We start from the raw sequence: 22,035 nt of genomic DNA on the forward strand, positions 1-22,035 counted from the left end.
GTAGGCAAATATGCTAACCTCTACACTGCGATTCGGACTAGTTGAGTATCCATCGAATCAAAAACAATATTTTGAGTTTGTCGAAATGCGGCCACTCAAACCAGCCAACGACAGGTCATAAGCCCTGTAAATGCCAAGACTTCCATATTCCCTTCTCGAAAATGTTTTCTCTCTCTGTTGCAACAAATTTAAAAATAAATAACTGCCTAGGGAGGAAATCCAGCCTGTCTACAAAAATTTGGACATACTCGATTGTTGAATAATTTGTGTGTTGGAAAGGAAAAAGAAATATTTGCGTTCTTATGATTTACCCAAATATTTAATTTTGAGGGCCATTTTCAACGAGTTGTAAATAACTCACTGAAATGAGAATCAAGTTGGGGTAGAGTGGGATTTGAACCACAGACCTTTGGTCTGTGAGTCCGAGACACTAGCCACAGGACCACAACCCGATTCAAAAATCCTAATAATTTTTTTCTAAAGTCATTTTTTTAAAAAAATATTTTTTTTTATAATCTTAAAATGAAGTAAACCTTTTATTTCTTGGACTAGCATCCGCAAACCCCTTCTCAACAAAAAAAAAAAGAGATATAAACGTATTTGACCAACGAAGCGATATGCACCAGACGCGGATAAGTGAAGCGGCTGGGTCGGAGAGGGGTAGGGGTTTGTGGAGGGACTGCTTGTCCGAGAAATAAAGGATTTACTACATTTTGAGATCATTATTATTTTTTTTTAAATGACTTTTTGGAAATTCCTTGTTAGAATTTTTTTTAAAGCTTACCATTAGGAATGTTCTTCTAAAGTTTCGCAATCTGACCCTGAAAAACCTTGTATATGTTATCTTCAATATGTCTCACTTTGAAGCAAAATGATTAATCGATTTGCATTCAGGTTTTAAAATTATTTTCTCAACACATTTTTCTTCCATTCCACTCAGATTGACGCTGACGCTTTGACCAAGAACATCTTCAAATATTTCTTCCTCGGTTCGGAGCTGGTCATCGCTGGAAAAGTAAAGCCGGAGGTTTCCATCGACAAATTTCCTTCCTACTCGGTGGCCGCCAGTTCCATCGGGGGACCCATCGACTTCATACCGATCGTAAGAACAAATTAATAAACATAATATACCATTGATAATCTGTTGAAAAATATGGCCGCCAGAGAAGGCCAGCCAAATGATTTTTAAATTTTTATTTTATAAATTTATTGCATAAAATTAGTATTCATATTTAATAACAGGGAATCTATATAAAACTAATTAATATAAAATGAAAACGGAGTATTCTCTGTTAATGATAGTCTCCATCTAACATGGCTCAGCCTGTTCTAAGATGGAGATTTTTTATCTTTTAATAAAACATATCAGAATCCTCCTTTATTTACAACAAGTCATTAATATTTTACAACAAATTAGTCAAAAATACATAGAATTTTCACCGCTTGCAATCAAATAAAATTTGTTCAGAATCACTTTGGAAAACCGAGGCTTTTCTGTTACATTTGGAAAAGATATCTTCCCTTGGCTTGAGATGAGGCTACCCAATATTCTTGCCATGCGCGAAGTTGCTTCTTCTTGAATTGAATTGAAACCAAATGTAACAGAAGAGCCTTGGTTTTCCAAAGTGATTCTTAACAAATTTGAGACATCTTCCATATGCAGAATGCATATTGGACACTGTTGTAAATGGTTCTCACCTGTTCAGAATCCATGTCCGGGACTCTGCCATGTGCGAATGTCAGCTTGAGGAGGAAAATCCAAATCATGTTTTTTTTTAATGCTTAATGATTGTTATCCTGAGTTCCTATCCGACCTCTCCGCAACATCTCTAGCAACATCCCGTTCCCTATTTATATTCTTACTCTTCTATCCCCGCCCAATAAATGTGTATTTAAAATTATATGTAAATATCTAGTTATAAATGGTGTTAAGCTGTAAATATGTTATATTATTATATGTATATACTATATTAAATACTAACTCACTAACTTGTATAGATTATATTACTAACAGCTAGTCAGCTTTAAAACTGAAAAAAAAAAAAAAAAAAAACTAATTATTAAGGACGTTCTTACAAGGTTACATCATTTTGCAAAAACATTAGAGATGAGGCAAATTGATCGAATAAAAAAAGAATTCATTTGATAATGTTCACGAAAAAAGTATGAATGTCTTATTTTTTGGTGAATAATTATCTTAAACACACTACAATAGGCTTGTTTTTGCGTTTTTATATCAGTTTTCGGAAACAGAGTTTCATGTTTGCATGAAAAAACTGATAAAATCGATTCGATCGGTACATGATCAGTGATCAGTAATTTCCTATCACTATTGACATTAGTTTTGCAGCTGTCATTTTAATCAAGCTAAATTTTAAGGACTATAGTTACTTGAAAGATGTCAATATCTGAAGATATACAGTCGAGTAAAGACATCGCTCTCCCTACAGGCATTACCATCGGCAGGCTGGTTTTGCAAACAGGAAGGTAAAACAGATTAAGCCGCCGATTTTCTTTTAAATAAAATGTATTTAAACAAAACAGTTCATACCTTCTTCTTAATGGTACCACCCCGCGGTAGAGATGAGCTATCATCACAGCATTTTTATTTTGTCCCCGGCAGTTCTGAATAAGGATTCTAACCGGTCTCTTAAGTTTCACCGTGCATAATGAATTGAAATCAACAATGGAACATTAGTGGGTTTCTATTAACAACGCCCTGTTGTTTGTAGCCCCCGGAGACCGCGAAGAAGGAACCCTGGCCTCTGGAGAGGATGTGGGTCTACATGACCATCAAACAGCTGCTGGACAAGGTGGACTCCAAGGCGGAGAACTCCGACGATGAAAACGGCCCCGGCAAGAAAGCCTTGCAGCTCGCCCTGAAGGTAGAAAACGTTCCATTATTACGATCATTATACCCTTTTCTCGCCTCATGGTGCACGGGTGCACTGTCTGCGTCCGCGTGGATTAAGAATACAGTTCTGTGTGTGAAACAGAACCAGAATCTTGGACGAGTGCTTTCGCTTCAGAGTAAAAATCCCAGATAAGGAAATCAAGCGGATATAAGTGTGCTTCATAGTTTAGTGGTTGGCGCATTCGCCTACCATGCTCGAGGTCCCGGGTTCGATTCCCGGGAAGGTCGACATGAAATATTTATTAAAAAGGTGGTTCTATACTGCAATATTTCATGTTCCTGGACTGGCGCTTGAAGCGCAAGGCTGATCACCTTACCTTCGTATAACAGATAATCGATATTCACTGCATACACTTTTCATATATAGCTCCGAGAGTGAAAAAATTAGAGCGTTAAATTGTACAGCAAAGTTTCTTGAAAATATACAAAAATATGTTTATATATTTTAATAAAAATTAACTACTTTGAACGACGTCACTTTTTCATATGAATCAACCAATGATAAGAGAGCTGTGAAAGACATCCAGTTTACTTACCGTAAACGGACCAATCGGCCAAACTGACGAAGAATAAACAGAAGAGAACCTCTGACGTCACATGCGGAGTAACTTCAGAAATGAAAAACTTAGAAAAATCGTAGCGCTGATAATTCAATGAATAAAAATTAAAATAAATAACTTTTTGGTTAAGTTTAATAGTCTATCAACAAACAAAAAAAACCAATGAATTTTCTCATTGAAAAATAAACAAAGTTTTGGTTATAGCATAAAAATTTTTTTTACTCAGGGATATCTTGAGCCTGTGTGAGGCACTCAAACGCACTTTGAACCTACCTACCTCAACCCACGAGCAAGGCATTACTAAAACAAAGCGAGCTATCGATACGTCAGTCTTTTTTTCTAGCTACTGAATGGGAGGAGATGCCACGTTGTCAATTATAAGGAGCCGGGTGCTCTCCGACGTTCATCGACACCGGGCTAACAGTAGTTTCTCTTTACAGTACTCCTTCGTAACGCCGCTGACTTCGCTTGTGGTTGTTAAACCCAACTCCACGTCGGCGGTCGACGCTGAGTCTCTAGATGCTGGAGGTGGTAATTTATTTTTATTTATGTAAATACTATTTAAAAATTCAGTACAATGAAAAAGTTTAGTGTAACGCAAAACTGCTTTTTTTCTTCTCTTAGACATGATGTTACAACAATATGAATATCAAATTGTACAGCTAAACTCCTTTAAAATACATTTTGGCAACACTTGTCACAGACTCGCGGATCACAGAGGTCCAAACCCGCTCTGTATCAACTTAATTGTGTATTTGGGTAAATCGTGAGAATGTAGATATTTAAATTTTTTTAAATACAAATGTTTATTTATTATTTTATAATTATTACATTATGATTTTGTATTCAGAAAAAGTCACGAAAATATTGAAAATAGCACTTATTTAAGTTATATTATTTTATTATGTTCAATGTCTGTATTATTAAAATTATGTTTTCGATGTAAACAATTTAAAAATAATCGCTATACTTCCTCATTGATAGCTTAATTTGATTTGACAAATGGTAGTGATATTACATAATTATATCAATGTATGTGCTACGCATTGCATCTACAGATAATATATAAAATATGTGTTTCAGGCTTATACAGTATACTGCGCATGTATTGACGTTCTGACATTATGATCCTCATGCTGACTGATGGCTTAGATGATAGCTTTTTTGTAGTTTTTTTTTTTTAATGAATATAGACTTTTTAAAACTAATATCAGGAAAATCAAAGTTGAGCAATTTAGAGGATAAAAAAATATTTAACCACTTAACAGCTGTCGGATTTTGGTAAGGAAGGATGTCCAAAAAATTACCAGTCAACGATTAAATTCTTTACGAAAATATATTTAGTTTGTAGAAAACCAGATTTGAAAAAATGCTCCCGATTGGAAAAGAAATTAGCCCAAATAAGGCTCGGGCCTGAAGTCACGCTCGGGCAAAACTTCGATGCGGTTAATTTTATTTTATTTTTAATCACTCGAATCAAGAAGTTACGGTTACGCCTAAGAGTTTCAATTAGCAGAAGACGCAATCCAAGTACTTGCCTCGATGAGGTGCTCTGAGTGAGCCAGGCAACAAAATACATTTGAATACATTATAATGTATATTTTTTTCCAATTTAATTATCCATGCAAAAATCACATATTTTACCGTAATCTTGTGACAAATCGCAATATAATATAATTGTTCAAAGCTTAACAAATTGTCTGGACATATACATATAGAGTCCTTGTCAATATACTTGTTGATTTGAGATACATACGCTCCACCTTCTACTATTTTTACTTGGCTTAAACATGACATGACTTGCAACCTACTCACACGGCTCAGACCTCAACCAACGAATACGTTGTTAATCAAATAATAATATATTGTCAATAGACATGCATTATTGTAAATTTTTGAAGAGGTTTTTTTTCTCATAATCCTTAAATAAAAACTTTATTTTTTGCACAATGGGCCTACCCGCAGTGACAAATTACAACATAGAATACATAGGCTAGAGAAAAATGTAATTTCATTATTGTGATCTCGCTGTAAATCGAATCAGGAACCTGGTGGCAAGCATCCAAATCACAGAAGCCGTTAATGAATTATACCACCAGTTTTATGGAACGTGAATATTGGGGTTGTGATCCTGTGGCTAGTGTTGCGGACTGACAAATCAGAGGTTCGATGTTCGAACGCCGCTCTACCCCAAATTGCTTCCCACTTTCTAATATTGATTTATAACTCGTTGAAAATGGCCCTATAATTAATATATTTGGGTAAATCACAAGAATGCAAATATTTATTTTTCCTAAAAAAGAATAATAAATATTCAGTAGTGGTTTTATGTTTAAGACATAATATTTTTCAAGCGCATCTGTGTCAGGTTCCGACTCTGAGACAGAGGTTTAGCTCCCTGCTTCATCACAACTTGATTCTCATTTTATTTATTTATTTATTTTTGCACTACAACAGGCCAGGAGGCCCAATTACAGTGGTGAATTACATCACAGAACACCCAGGCTTGAGAAAAATCACATTTTAATTTTTGTGTTCTCACCGGGAATCGAACCCGGAACCTTTCGTGTGTGAGTCAAGCGTCTTGACCACTACACCACGGAGGCCGCCTTTTCTAGCACAAATATATTTTTTAATTAAAGCAAATCAATTGAAAATGCCCCCAAAATACTAATACCTGTATGCAGAGACAAAACTTAAGGTGAGGAAAGTACATTATAATCTCAAATGCAGAGAATAACCGGAAGGTAAGACAATAGAATGTACTTTCCTCACCTTAAGGTTAGTCTCTGCGTACATACGGGTATAAGAATATAAATACCTTTTTTCAAATTTTGTATAGAACAAAAAAAAGACCTTTTATTTAATTTATATTTGTGAAAAGTATTGTAATTTTCTTAACTACAAAAAATGCATCGACTTAAACGCTACTTGTGAATTATTTGGTGTCCTATTCTATTTGCTGTTTAAGTTGTGTGAGTCGGTTATATGCCCGCAGTATCCCTTCAGCATGTCAATATATAATATCTATCTCTCTATGTATGTTGGAATGATTTGTTTTCTTAGTGAGGTCGGGAGCCGGCTACGCTCTTCCTCTCATGGGTGGCGGCTTTGCTCGTAAGTATATTACTATTACTTCAGTCTCCACTTCTCACCCTACTACTCACTTGGCACCTTTGTCTATGAGACTTTGATTTCCTTGTAGAATTCACTGCCCTGTCTAATAAATAACCCCACAACTCTGTGTAAAATTCACCTGTCTAGACAACTCACAACTCTATGTAGAAATATGCTTCATCGCCTAGATAATTTTCAATTCCTCGCAGACAAACAGCGCATAATACCAAATTATATATTTTTCTATAAAAACACATTTGTAATATAATCATCTAAACATTGACAGGATTTTTTTATTTTACAAAATTACACTACATTTCCAAATAAAAATATGCAATGCATTCATTACCCATACTAATTATTATAGGTATCCTTACTATTCCATATAAAATTTATGCTTTTCTGTCTAAATTGTATCTCTTAATTTAATATTGAAGTCACACTATATTGTCTAAATACCTCCTTAATTTAACATTGAAATCACACTATATTGTCCAAATACCTCTTAATTCAATATTAAAGTCACAATATACTGTCTAAATACCTCTCAATTCAATATTGAAGTAACACTGTATTGTCTAAATACCTCTCAATTCTTCTTCTTCTTCGTTTTTTCATGGCCTTTTCACATCTCAACTTGGGTGTTCTGGCCAGTGTCGAGTAGTTTTGTTTTTTTTTTTTACATATATACACATGTGTTAGTAATATAATATGTAAAAGTTAGTATGTTAGTATTTAATATAATGTATACATATAATAATAAAACATATTTACAGCTTTACACCATTTACAACTAGATATTTACATAGGATTTTAAATACACGTTTATTGGGTGGGGACAGGAGAGTTAGAATATGAATAGGGAATGGGATATTGATATCAGAGAGGTCGGATAGGAAATCAGGATAACAATCATTTATGGGGCATCCAAAAAAAATATGGTTTAAATCTTCCTCATCTAGCTGACATTCGCAAATGGCAGAGTCCCGGACATGGATTCTGAACAGGTGAGAACCATTGCAGCAGTGCCCAATGCGCATTCTGCATATGGAGGATGTCTCAAACTTGTTCAGAATCACTTTGGAAAACCAAGGCTTTTCTGTAACATTTGGTTTCAGTTGGAAAAGATGTTTACCCTTGGCTTGGGAAGAGGCTACCCAATATTCTTGCCATGCGCGAAGTTGCTTCTCCTTCGTCATAACAAGGAGATCACCTAGTGGTAGTAAATTACTATAGGCAGGATCCCCGGAGTGGACCGCCTCCTTTGCTAACGCGTCCACTTTTTCGTTACCGGGAATACCACAATGGCTAGGGATCCAGGACATAACAATACTCTTATTGGATGCCTCTGATATAGAAAGAAGAAATCGAGTTTCCACGCAGAGCTCATCCTCGGGATAAAAGGATGGAGGGGATTTGATTTTTTGTAAGGCACTCAAGGAATCCGACAGGATTAGGAACTTGCTATATTGTGAGCTTAAGGCGTATTTGACAGCTTCTCGGATTGCGATACATTCTGCGGTAAATACAGATGCATTCTTGTGCAATTTGTACAATCTTTGAAAGTTGTTGTCTTCACAATATATAGCCGCACCCGTATGGGTTGCCGAATCTGACCGAGATCCATCAGTGTAGATAATTTTCCAACCTATCCATCTTGACGACCGAATACGGTTGAATGTACACCGGGGCTGTAGGTGGCTTTCGACTCCGAATGTGAGTTCAATACTTGGGGCATAAATAGAAGTTTTAAATGGGAAACGATAAAGGGGAAGAAGGTCTTTAGGATAAATGTTAGATTTGAAAGATTTGTAAAAATGAAAACTGTTGACTAGTAAAGGGGGTGGTTTATGAAACCAAAAAGATGAGGATGTCACGCAGTCAGAGAGAAATTGTACCTTTTTGAGGAGCAGGTTGTTTTTTTGGATAGAGCATTTTAGAAGAAATCTATCCGCCAAGTATTGTCTTCTCATACCAAGTGGGGGATCACAAGCTTCTACTTGTAAAGCGTTAATTGGAGATGACTTCATGGCTCCGACGACTAGTCTCAGACTTTGGGATTGGATCCGGTCAAGTCTTTGGAGATTCTTTTTTGAACAAGGTTCTAAAAGGAACGAGGCATAATCTAGATGGCTCCGGATATACGCAGTATAAAAAAGTCTCTGTATAAAAGGGTGGCTCCCCCACCATACTCGCGAGACTGCTCTTAACGTATTCAATCCGGCTTGACACTTGTTTACTATATGATTTATGTATGAGTTCCATGTAAGATGAGTGTCCAGAATTACTCCCAGGAACTTAATCTGGGACGTAAAAGGTACTATCTCATCTCCGTGTTGAATTTTTATGGTTGGGATTTTTCGCTGTCTACAAAAGGTTATGGCATTACTTTTACCAGTCGATAGATCCAAGCCATGTTCCACTAACCAATTCCTGATGTTTCTCATACCTAAATTTAGAGTATTTTCTAGATTATTTGGGTCCTTCCCATATGTATACATGAAGAAGTCGTCCGCGTATTGAAGCAAACTTGTCTCTGAGGGAACAATTCCGCTTATGTCATGCGTATAGATATTGAAGAGAATCGGGCTCAGGACAGAACCCTGAGGTAGTCCCTTGCTCAACTCTCTCTCCACCACAGCATGACCGCGAACACTGATTTCTACCTTTCTGGAGAGAATCAAATTTGCTATAAAGGAAGTGAGTTTTCGCGGGATTCCAATTCGTAGCATTTTAGCTTCTAGAATATGGATAATAACATTGTCATATGCACCACTTATGTCCAGACAGACACCTATAAGAAATTCTTTCTTAGTAAGAGCGGCTCTGATATCAGATGTCAGAACCGACACGCTTTCAATAGTGCTCTTTCTTTTCCTGAATCCAAATTGAGACTCGGGGAGAGTTTTCGAGCTCTCCACAAACCAGTCCAAGCGTTGTCTCACCATATGTTCCGCCACTTTCAACAGTGTGGAGGAGAGGGCTATGGGGCGGTAGGAAGACCCAAAGTTTGGGTCTTTGTTGGGTTTAAGGATAGGGATAATGGATTGGGTTTTCCATGAAGGGGGGATGTTTCCTGATTCAAAGATCATGTTGATCAATGATAGGATGTAGGAGAGGGTAGGATCACTGTTATGTTGGATAAAACTATACAGTATACCGTCCATCCCTGGAGCTGAGTCTGTGAGCCGGGTCAGAATAGTCTTCAGTTCATCTAAACTGAAGCTATGATCTAACCAGCTTCTATTTGTAAACTGGTACCAATAGGGAGACTCATTCCAGTTATTTGCGGTCTGCGGGGCTAATTTGTTGGCGAACTCCTCAACCCACCCTAGGGTCTCAGGACGTCTCACTGGTGGAGTGAAAGAACCTCTAAATCGACGTATCATGCTCCAAACAGTAGATATAGGCACGTCTCGTGATAAAGAGCAACAGAAGTTTTTCCATCCTTGTCGTTTCTTGTCTCTTAAGAGGCGTTTTGTTTTAGCTTCAACCTGTTTAAAACTCAACAGGTTTTCTAGGCTCATGTTTAAGGAGTAAACTTTAGCTTGCTTTTTCCTTTTCAAAACTGCCTCCGCACATTCGCTATCCCACCATGGGGCAGGGGGGGGTTTACTTCTATTGCCTTTCTCCTTTACAGGGACATGTTTGTCTGCTGCTTCGACGATGCATGATGACAATGCTTCATAGCACTTCACTACATTCTCTTTCGTCGGGGTGGGCAGCTCGTTCACTTTAAGTTCAATGTCGTCAGAGAAGTATCTCCATTTAACTCTTTCTGTAATGTATCTCGGTCTTCGTCTTCCCCCAGGGGATAGGCCACTTTGGCAATATCTATGGCTGGATATGAGGCTGACTACTATAGGGTAATGATCACTACCAATAGTGTCATCCTTAATTGACCATTGCACAGATGGTGCCATTGCAGCGCTGGAGATGGTGAGATCCACTGCACTGGGTCGCTGATTTGGAAGCTGAAGGCGCGTCGCGGAGCCATCATTAAGGACACACATATTCAGATCATCCAAGAGATCAACAATATCTCTTCCCAACCTGTCGCATGTCGGAGCACCCCACAGGGCATGGTGAGCATTAAAGTCACCAAGGATAAGGAACGGAGGGGTCAATTTTTGGAACAAAGATAAAAGTATCGATTTTGAGGGTTTGTTGGTTGGGGAGATATACATGGAAAGGATGGTCAAGTCATTAACCTTTGCAGCTGTCACTTGGAAAGGACAGCCATCAGTCTTGACATTAATAGGGATAAAGGGAAGGGAGTTTTTGATGAGGAGGGCAGAGCCACCCTTCCCATCCTCACGATCATCTCGCAGACAGTGGAATCCCCGGAATCTAATAGTAGATCCCGGGACCATCCACGTCTCCGAAATGGCCGCAATTGAAATAGATTCTTCTTGCAATGTATGCAAGAGATCTTCTTTTTTATTAAAAATGCTATGGCTGTTCCACTGCAGAATCCTCATCTGAGGAGCCATGGTGGTGGTTAAGTAGGGAGGTTATATTTAGAAGTTGATGGGCGACGTTGGACGGTATTTGTGGATTGTTTTGAAGGATCGATACTAGAATACTCAATATGGTAGATATAATTGTATTGTTCGATGTTGGGACTGTGCTAGGAAAAGCATTCCCATTAGAACCAGATGGAAGTTGTCCATTCGGGAAATACAGAAGTGAAGGGTCATGATGAGGAACATTAGGTTTGGAAGGTAGTTTTTTTGACCTCGACTTCCTCTCTACTGATTTTTTGTAGGATATTGGCGCGGAGGGCGCGGGCATAACAACATTGACATTCGGTTTTGTCGTTTTAGAGACGATTTCTGCATAGGAAATCGTCGCTTTTCCGAACATTTTAGAAGCTTCAATATATGAAATGTTTCTGTCAGCCATCGTGTGTTTTATGTTTTGTTGCCTTTTAAGCTCAGGGCACAGCTTGCTGGTGGCAGAGTGGTTACCAGAACAATTGAGGCATTTTATATCTTCTGCCGCCACCGTGCAGGATTCCCCATTGTGTGAGGAGCCACACTTGTAACAGCGCACAAGGGATCTACAGACAGTCTTTGTATGTCCGTACTTACAGCATTTAAAACACTGAATTGTCGGAAATACGTAGAGTTCTACGGAGAGGGACACATTGAAGATGGAAATGTGGGAAGGTAGAGATTTTGAGTCGAAGGTCAAAACCACCGTGTGGGAGGGTTTCCATTCGACTACGTCACCATTACTCGATCTGTAATTCAGTCGTCGAGCCTTGATTACTTTTCCGAATCCATGAGGTACCTCGGCATTCTCCACAATGTCCTGTTCAGACCAGTGCGAAGGGATGCCTTTGGTAACACCTTGTTTAGTTACTAGGAAAGTCGGAATGAAAACGTTATAATTATCTTTTTTAGCTATTTCTGATTTTACGAACGTATTGGCTTCGTTTGCCGTCTTAAACTCCACAGAAATACGGTTACGGCCGACGGACTTGATTCCGTTCCAGGCAGTCCGAATATTGTTTCTATGAAGAAATCGACCGAAGTCAATATCGTACAAGTTGGTTTGGGTGACGCCGTCTACTTGTACTTTTGTTACATGTACGATAAATGGAGCACGATCCATTCCATTGTACATGCGGGATTGGACTTTGGTAGGTGTGGTAATAGGCGATAAAGTGTTTGTGACCTCTGGAGTACCTGGGTTTGTAGAAGCTGAGGGTCGGGGGCTAGGTGTTTTGTGTGGGAGGGGGCGGTCTGACTCAGAACTCGATTTCCTCTCCGAATTTATAAGTTTGAGTTTTTTTGATTTAGGCCTTATTGTAACAAATTCGGCGGGATCTGGAACAGTGTCCATTGTACCGCACGACGAATCTAATTGAGATCCATCCGGTGGATCCGGAGGTTTCTCTTTATCGTTCATTTATAACAAGTTGTAAAAACCAAAAAAAAATTTGGCTACACGTGTATGGAAAAAATAATTGTTACCTGGTTATTAGGTTTCGGGACAGAGAACGAAAACAAACACAAACTACTGAAAACACTTAATAATAGATAAAATTGTATGTACACCACTCTTTTTTTAACCCAATTAGTGAATTATTTCGACTTTTTAAGGAAAAAACACAATAATTATTATCTAAGACAAACAAAAACGACCGCCACCACTGTTAGTCATAGACCTACCTCTCAATTCAATATTGAAGCTATGGTTTGTCAAACACTTCACAATTCCATTTCAAACTCACACCAATTCGAAGAGACCAATATCTCAACAGATCAAGGAAATAACTTATATCTCAAAAGAAATAAAGGCATTATTGGGGAATGTTGAAATCTAGGCATTTACAGGCGTTATAACCTGTCATATAATCGCATAAATAAAGAATATTGCTATAAAAAAACTTCACCAAAAAGCAAACAGATGTCGCCTATGAGTTAGTGTCAAACAATGTGAAAGTGCGCCTGCTTTGACTAGATACGTCATTGTTCCCTCTCTGCATCTAATGGCGAATAGAGCACTGCATTGGTACACCTATTTCATCATAACTCAATTTTTAAAAAATGGTCTATTGAACATACAAGAACTAGGGCAGCGAAACATTAGGCAGAATATAGAATGTTACAGTGTGTAAAGTGATCACTTAAACCGGCCAATGACATGTCATAAGCCCTGTAAATGTCCAGATTGCCACATTCCCCAGTGATCACTTAATCTCGGTTGAAATATCTATTAGAGTTATTTCCTTCGTCTCCGTTGAGATATTGACCTCTATAGATGAAATCCTAAGAGGTTTCAATTCCAGTATTAGTCTACAAACATTTGAACATACTCGAAACTTTGTCACAGTAATCTCGCGCTGGATAGGCTAACCTAATTAGTTATACCTAACAAATGCACATAGAGAAATAATCATAGTAGTAGTGTATAAACTAGCAAATAGCATGGTTAAAGATAAACTAATACTCGTAACACTCGTACACTCGATACTTTTAAATGTACATTAGGTTATCTTAAGTTCATAAGACTGCATAATATACGTTTAAAGCTTTCACTAAGAATATACGTTCCAAGGCACTATTTACTATATCTTTTTGGGGAAACATATGAAAAAGGCCTGAGGAGACGAGGATGTTTAATTTAACAAGATGTGGTACTAAAGTTTTTTTGCTTAGAAAATAGCAAAACTCCAATGTTGTTTGTCACCAGCGCCGGATCTAATGGAACCTAGCGCCTGAACTAAAAAGGGACGGAGTATACATGTTTATAAAAATTGATATGAGCATATTATTCTCCCTTCCCCTGTAAGTAAGTGTCTGGTTCTTTGTGCCAACTGAACTTACGGTAGACGGTAAAATAGTTAAAAAGAGGAATGATATGAATAAACATTGCGAGCAAACTGACGACAAATTGACTAATACATCAAAGCTTAAAAAATTGTCCGTCATTTTACTACTCCATATTTACTTGGCTTTATTCAAAAGATTAGACTTTTAAAATGGTACCTGGGCCCCTATTCAAAAGACCAAACCGATGGCTGCTTGACTCATTATTATGACTTCACCATTTTTTGGTATTTATTTGATTCGCACAGAGGGCTCTTCAGGTTTCAGTGCAGTGTCGACACCGCAGTATTCACAAAGGATGCACTCTAGTTACATGAAAATGAGTCACATCAGTGCCCCGACAATGTTTGACAGTAAGTCTATTCATACTTTCAGCTTCTTGTCATAATCATCTTACTCTAACCGGGAAATCGGCGGACCCTCTTAAATCCATGTTTTCTTCAAGCTGAATTAACATCCCCACGATTACAATTAAAGACTCGACATAACCCCACTTAAAATAGTGAAGAGCAACAGGTGATCTTATTAAAGCTTATGATATTCTGCATGGTCACAACTCGTATGAAAGTGAATGATACAGGTGCATGAAGTGCTTACAGATTTAAGAGCTTTCGCTTTCATTTCTATGCTGAACTGAAAGTACCTTTCAGAGTTTGCCACGATGGACGTACATCCTAATTAAAATCAACCATGCTGTATGATATATTACACTCTGGGAAAATATGTAAAATTCTGTAACACAACTCCATTATCCAATTGCTGGTTAAAGTTTATCTTTGGTTGGTTTAAAATGAAATTTGTTGAAAATATTACGCTTATGCATGTCTTTTTGTATTTGCAATGTTTTGGATTTGTATCATCAAAATCAACAATCAACATGCACGTATTCGAGCTAGAGTCAACACGGCTTTTGCTAGTGGAACCCCGCAGTGCCTTCGACTGGGTATTTAACAATGTCTGGTTATATTTTAGCAGAGGCCCTTCCGGGTAAACCGCAGCACCTTTGGCTGTCTTCCCCGGCAGTTGTCGGCCACTACAGCCCGTCCAATGAACAGCTCAGCAGGCACGGCCCCATCCAACAGAAAGCCTCTGGTATTTTCTATTCATCTAGCCTCCACCGCTCTCGCCTTCGAAACTCTACTCTGTCGCCTGCTCTCCAGTCTTTTACTTTTAAAGGGGCACCGATCTTCACTCCAGAGATATTACTCTCTTTACTTGTAAGGGAATTTTAAAAAGTTTGTCAGCTACCATTGGCTAATAATCAACTGTGAATAGACTTAGTCAGGCATGTCTTTATGGAATCCTAAACTTAGGAGCGGAAACTCCCATCTGACCCCTTGTAATAAAACCCTTTACGTTTTTAAAACATTCCCTTTGGGATATTGAGCGATGAAAACATAGTTAGCGAGTCAAGAAATAATACTTAGCCCCTGGTCAATAATAAAAAGTTTTATAAATTCTTATGATACCAGAATTTGTCTTAAAACCATGTTTGACTTTTTTAAAAATAGTTTCTCAGGTGCATGTCTTAGAACCACTTACCTTCAATTATAATGATCGGTGGGAGATTAGATTATGACAAAATCTGTACTTAATAATAAGCTGCGTATATTTCTTCTGTCGGATCTAGTATGTAGTTAGAAAGGTGGCAGTAGGCAGTAGGCCGTAGGCAGTGGGCGGTAGGCAGTGGGCGGTAAGCAGTGGTGTAGCGGTGTGGGGTGTGTTTAACGGAGAGGTCTCAGTCCCTCGATGGTTCTAGCGGAGGAAGACGACTCCAGCCTGGACGAGTCCCTGGACTCGGTTGCCGCCCCCGACCCCTCCATCTCGCTGCACAACAGATGGGGGCCCATCGATAGAGCCGACTCCGACGGTACCGACACTTGCCACAATAGCGCACGTACACTATCACTGCACACTGAGATGCTGGAAAAGGGGACTAAATTAGCAACACTCTACACAACATAACCAAACCTAACACGAGCATAATTTAGATAATTGGATTATCCTTTGAAATATACTCCCTGTGATTATGATCAATTGGGTGGCTGGATTAACAAGATGGTGTGGTAACGGTGTTTCTTATTTTCCTTTATTTGGACACCCCCGGAATAGTCACAAGCTCTCCACTGAGAGGTTACTCAACTAATCTCATATCAAACAAATGCAGATCTTATTTACCGTGCTATTTACTTCAGAGCAACCAAGGTGGTCCAAATATTGTATAAATTTGTATATTTACCAATCAGTGTTTATGACTCTTGTACTTGACTAACAATCATAAATTTCTTCACCCGCCATTGCCTATTTTCGTTTCATTTCAACTTGCAGAAAGTAAATGGTTTCTTTGTTTCATTGATGATTTAAAGCGTTTGTAACAATTTTTAAATACGGATTTTTTTAAACTATTGTAAAATAAATAAGTACATCTAATAGAAAGCAGAAATTATTACAACTTAACAAAATTAACTAAAACTAATTCTTTTTCCATTTTTAAATGGTTCCAACTCGTAAAAATGAGTAATTATTGTTTTACAAATGTTTATGGTTCTGATATATTGCACGCATATTTTTCTTATAGCAATAAACTGAAATTCATTATTCATCACAAGTGGTGCTAATACATCATAATATTGACGCTTAAGCGTGGCTCAGTGACTGATGGCACCACAATAGCTGAAATTACCTAGCACTTATCTCAGAATTTTAAGCTGTGTCATATGACCCGACACCTGTGGATATTGGGTGTCAATTTTGGCATTTTACATATTCGAACACCTATTTTGGAATTGATTTCAAATCAAAGGTTATGCCCATTCTTTTTTTTTTTAATCTTTGATCGATTCTCCTGCAAAATTCACTTTATGGTGCATCAGCAATTTTTAGCCTTTAACCGTCAATATTCCTCCTCTACTAACACTCTTACGTTTAACCATCAATATTATCCCTCTACTAAACGCACTATTAACCGATTTCCATTCTATAAATATGTTTTTTTCTTTCAAAGCTAATCGGGGGTATACCACAATGTTCCCTGTGAAAAAACGTAAGTAAAATATATTAGGTCTATAACTTAAAAACCAGATTTTTTTAGGAAATTTGAGTGTTTATTAAAGAAAATCTTGTACAATCCAGTCATTCAAAATATTGTCCATCGGAATTCACAACATTTCCCCATCTTTCTGGCAATTTGTGGATGCCATCCCAAAAAAACTGGTCATCTTTTAAATCAAAGAACGAATTGAGCCACTTTTTGATGCCTCGAACTGAAGTGAAGCATATTCCGGAAAGTGAATTCTGCATCGACCGAAACCAATGGAAATCAGAAGGCACCGAGTCTAGACAATATGGCGGGTGGGGCAGAATTTCCCATCCGCTATCTTCCAAATAGCTTTTAACGGGTTGAGCAACATGTGACCGAGCATTGTCATGTTGGAAAATCAATGTATCGTGTCTGGTCTCCCCTTCGGGCCGTTTTTCCTTCATTGCTCTCTTTAAACAAATCAGTTGTTGTCGGTACAGCTCTCCAATAATAGTTTCACCCGGTTTGAGAAGCTCATAATACACAACTCCCTTCTGGTCTTCATCTTCTAACTTTTTCGGCTGTCCAGATCGCTCTTTGTCTTTGATATCAAAATTGCCACTTTTAAAGCGTTGAAACTACTCGAAACACCGTGATTTCGCAAGAGCACATTCACCATACAATTCCACGAGTAAACAATGACTTTAGGCTGCAGTTTTCTTTGCCAAAAAGTGACTCAGCAAAACTTCCCGCAAATACTGTTTTTTTTTTGCCAATTTTCAAAAATTTCCATGATTGAAAAAAATATCAGCGCACAAGCAAATCAAACACTGTTGACTGATTTCGACAGCTTATGAATAGAACTTCAAAATGACATGCGTGTCAATGATTTGCTACACAAGTGTTGACGTCTGGTGTCAAATTCTGGTTTTTAAGTTATAGACCCAATACAATACATGTTCCTTTAATTTTTATGCACGAGGACCCACTTCGATTCCCAACTGGGTCAACAGTAAACCTTTTAGCGACTATATTTTGAGTCTGTCAAAATATTTGTAGATGCGTAGGATCTGAATTCTAACCACTGAGGAGTTATAAAGGTTGAATCGGGTTGTGGTCCCGTGGCTAGTGTACGCGTGGGTAGTGTAGGGCTACTCACGGATCAGAGGTCTGAGGTTCAAAACCCATTCTACCCCAATTTGATTTCCTTTTCTTAATAGTGAGTTATTAACTCATTAAAAATGGCCACCAAAATTGAAATAAAAAGATTGAAAGTTGTTACAACAGAGATGGAAAATAAAATAATAGTGAATACATATACCGAACTTTAGGCATTTAAAGGTTTGTGTCATTTGCTGGTTTAAATTATTTTTATTTATCTATTTTATTTTTTAAAAGGAATAACTGCTAAGCCTCTATTTTAGAGGCTTGTCCGGGTGGGAAAGGTGGAAGGAAGTTATGAGAAGTCCAGCAAAACACCCAGAGCAATTGAGAAAAATTATTTCTTAGATTTTCTTCGCGCAACTAGCGGCTACACCAGTTCCTTGGCCAGTTAACCATGCCACAGCGCCTGTTCCTTTTCACACTTTGCAACATTCACCATTCTGCCTATATTTGAACATTTTTTTTTCAACTGTTCAATCTGCTGACTTTTGCGAAGTACTACTGAAACCTTTATTGGTGCGGGGGTGAGATTCATCCAAATCATTCTTACCAAAGAACGCCTGAAAATACTCCATAATTTTTAATTTGGTAAATTTACTTCCTTTTTAAAAATGATCCTTATCTCTGTTGTTATATCTTTCAATTTTGAAACTTCCCGGGGGAAAATCCAGTACTTGACTACAAACGTTTGTACATACTCAATTGGGTTGTGGTTTCGTGGCTAGTGACCCGGATTCGCGGATCAGAGATCAGAGGTCCGAGGTTTGAACCCCATTCTACCAAACTCGATTCCCATTTTCTAATAGGAGTTATTTACAACTCGTTGGTAATGCCCCTCAGAATTGAAATTTTTGGGTTAACCATAAAAATGTAAATATTTTTTTTCTCTAAATAAAAAATTGTTTACTAAACCAACCGATCTAAGAAGAAGAAAGTATTTTAGGTATTTCTATTGGGATTCTAATCGAATCAGAAATTAATGAGTTGGTAAATTCAACTAGGGAACCGAATATGATATAATTCTGTTGGCCATCTAAATTTTTGTCAAAATTAAAATGCTTAACTCCGCCTTTTTTTTACACATTTTCATACAACAAAACAGTAAAAAAAAAGTTTTTTTTTTGTAGACCCTTTAACCCATTGCAACACAAAGCCGGCGAATCGCCGGCCAAAGTCAATTTGTCACTGACCCCCAAACCCGGCGATTCGCCGGTTTGTCTTTAAAGTTATTTTTTTTACATTAAAACTGAATTACAATAACTTTATTCATAAAAATTACATAAATAAGTATTTTTCGGTTACTGATTTCAAATTAAAATGTAATAATCACAATTTATTTCACATTATTTATTAAAAAATATTAATTTAGTCTTAATGTTATTGTAATAAAACAATGCGTCAAAATTAAATAGTGTGTCGTGTGAACAAATAATGTCATCTTTATTATTGGTGCAATGGGTTAAAAATACTTCTGTCGAATTATGGGATTTTTAAATTTTACAATTCATTTACAAGGGGCCTTACTTTTACGGGCTTTTTTTATATACCGCTGTTGTTTGTTCCCCCAGTGAGCTACGCCCCCGCTGCCTACCGGCCCGGGGTCCCGATCCCCTCCGGCATCCCGATCATGGGAGGCGGCCCCGTAGGCCTTGCGGGTCCCTCGGGCTATGCGGGCTCCCCTAGTTACTCCGGCTCGAGCTTCTCTCCGAGCCTTCCGCAGCCCGAGTACGAATCCGTGGACAGCGCGAGCATAGTGCCCTCCACACCCCCCGCGATGACCAGTCATGACCTCGTCCGGCCGACGGAAGCGGCAAAGAACAGTGCGAGCGAGCTAGCCGCGTACGGGCTGCAGGCTTACCCTTGGTTAGAACAGTACCTGGACTCCGCGAACGATACCATTGCCCTCCCGCAAGCCGCAGCCGATGCTCCTATACTAAAAAGCAAACTTAAGAACATATCGGTGAGTCCAAAAACAATTAAATCGAAGGGATATTGTAAAGCGATGCAAAGATATGCTTCCTGTGTCGGGACAAAATAAATATACAGTTTTGTAGTCAAACTGAACCGGAAATCGGAACGGGTGTTATTGATAATTACAAAATTAAATTTGACTTTATAGACAATCAAAGGTAACTTTGTTAACTTCTCATTGTAATACACGCCCTGGTACCAGTCTAGGGAATATGCTAATTAATTCTGCATCCTTAAGCCAAAATTAATTTGCAAAAATTATTTAAAAAAAAAAAAACATCTTTAGTTTATAGTCGACGAATCACCATCACCTCAAACTCAAATTTGACCGCATTAAAGGAGAGAATTAGAAAGAGAAACCTTAAGTTTTTTTTAAACATAAATCTTACTTTAGAATTATACTACTGTGATAAAAAAATAAGTTAAAATCTTAATTTAAAATACGCCTCTTCGATTATGGCGATTTTTATTCTTTTTAGGTTGGTAATACTGTCACTGACATCTGTGTCAATATTTGCATTTGTCCAGTTATGCGCCACAAATGATATTTTATAAGCACTTGTTTTGTGAACAACAAAAAGTTATTTAGTGATTTTTACAATGTCTGCTTTTGTTGAGCAAAGAAGTAGCATTAAATTTTGTTTGCGGAATGAAATTTCTGCTGCAGAAATGTTGAAAATGTTGCAGAAAGCCTTCGGTGACCAGGTCAGGTCGGTGACCAGGTTATGTCACAAAAATATGTTTACAAGTGGTATAAACAATTCGAAGAAGGCAGAAAAAGTGTTCAAGACAAAACTCAACATCAACTGATGAACAACACGTCAATGAAATCAAAGATTTGGTGCTCAAAAATCATCCATTGACAATTAGAGACCTTGCTAATACTGTTAACATTTCATTTGGGTCAGTACAGACCATTTTGAAATATGTTTTGTGCCTGAAAAGTGAGAAATCTCATTTGGTGCCAAAAAGACTCAATTTTTTGGAAAAACGGTGTCACGTTGAAGTTTGTGAAACGATGCTTTCTGACTATCAGGATAAGATGCAATGCATGATAACTGGAGATGAGACTTGAATATATGCATACGACTTGGAAACAACCGACCGATCAAGCGAATACCACGCAAAAGGTGAGTCGAAACCGAAAAGATCGCGCCAAAGTCGTTAAAAAATCAAGATAGCAGTTTTAACAGTTTTCTTCGATCATTGTGGTGTGGTGAATTTTGAATTCCTTCTGCCGGGCCAAACTGTTAACAAGGATTATTATTTAAGCGCTGTACAATGTTAAGCTATTCACAAAAAGGGACCAGAATTATGTGCAGACAATTCTTTGTTTTTGCACCACAATAATGCACCATCTCACACTGCATTGGTGCTTCGAGACCATTTTGTCAAAAATTCAACTCATATTGTTTCACAACCATCGTATTCACCTGATTTAGCACCGTGTGACTTCTGCCTATTCCCTAAGCTTAAGAGACCACTTCCGGGACACCACTTCGATACGATTGAAGAGATAAACACCAAATCGCTGCACGCTTTAAAGGCCATTCCGAAAATCTGCCTTAACAATTGTTTCGAGGATTGGAAAATACGTTGGCATAAGTGTATTTATCAGGAGGGGAGTACATTGAAGGCGATGATAAGATTCAGAAGAATAAATAAAGATTTTAAAAGTTATAAACAATTTCACCTAATTTCACAGTGTTATATGTTTTTTTTTTGTTTTTACTAGCAATGTTTCAATATATATTGCTGAATGGCCATATCTGGATGACTTAGGCGGTAAAGTTACATACGCGGTGACGGATTGCTGTCGACGATATTATGTGTATCTTTTTCCATATGCCGAATATACCAACTGAAAACAACAAAAGTAGTGCCCATGGACTCACCATATTTCTCAATATACTCAAATACACCAAGTTAAAGTTAGTAAGGAACGATAAC

At 37.8% G+C, this 22,035-nt stretch overlaps 1 protein-coding gene across 20 annotated transcripts in view; it reads left to right on the forward strand.

Moving 5' to 3' along the window:
• The window catches only part of LOC148283814 (inter-alpha-trypsin inhibitor heavy chain H4-like), a 59,625-nt gene that overhangs the window by 34,982 nt on the left and 2,608 nt on the right, over positions 1–22,035 (forward strand). Inside the window, exons 13-19 of one of the 20 annotated variants that reach the window (XM_088243171.1) lie at positions 941–1,102; positions 2,733–2,885; positions 3,915–4,005; positions 6,541–6,591; positions 14,180–14,284; positions 16,936–16,974; positions 19,683–20,074. In XM_088243171.1, coding sequence (XP_088099297.1) covers positions 941–1,102; positions 2,733–2,885; positions 3,915–4,005; positions 6,541–6,591; positions 14,180–14,284; positions 16,936–16,974; positions 19,683–20,074 — 993 coding nt within the window. Of the gene's footprint in view, positions 1–940; positions 1,103–2,732; positions 2,886–3,914; positions 4,006–6,540; positions 6,592–14,179; positions 14,285–14,906; positions 15,024–15,690; positions 15,802–16,935; positions 16,975–19,682; positions 20,075–22,035 lie in introns of all 20 variants that reach the window. The other 19 variants (XM_088243173.1, XM_088243172.1, XM_088243174.1 and 16 more) reach the window with 19 other exon arrangements.

Source organism: Micrasema longulum, unplaced genomic scaffold, assembly GCF_059751315.1.
Source record: "Micrasema longulum isolate JH-2025_06_02 unplaced genomic scaffold, ASM5975131v1 h1tg000194l, whole genome shotgun sequence".
Classification (NCBI taxonomy): domain Eukaryota; kingdom Metazoa; phylum Arthropoda; class Insecta; order Trichoptera; family Brachycentridae; genus Micrasema; species Micrasema longulum.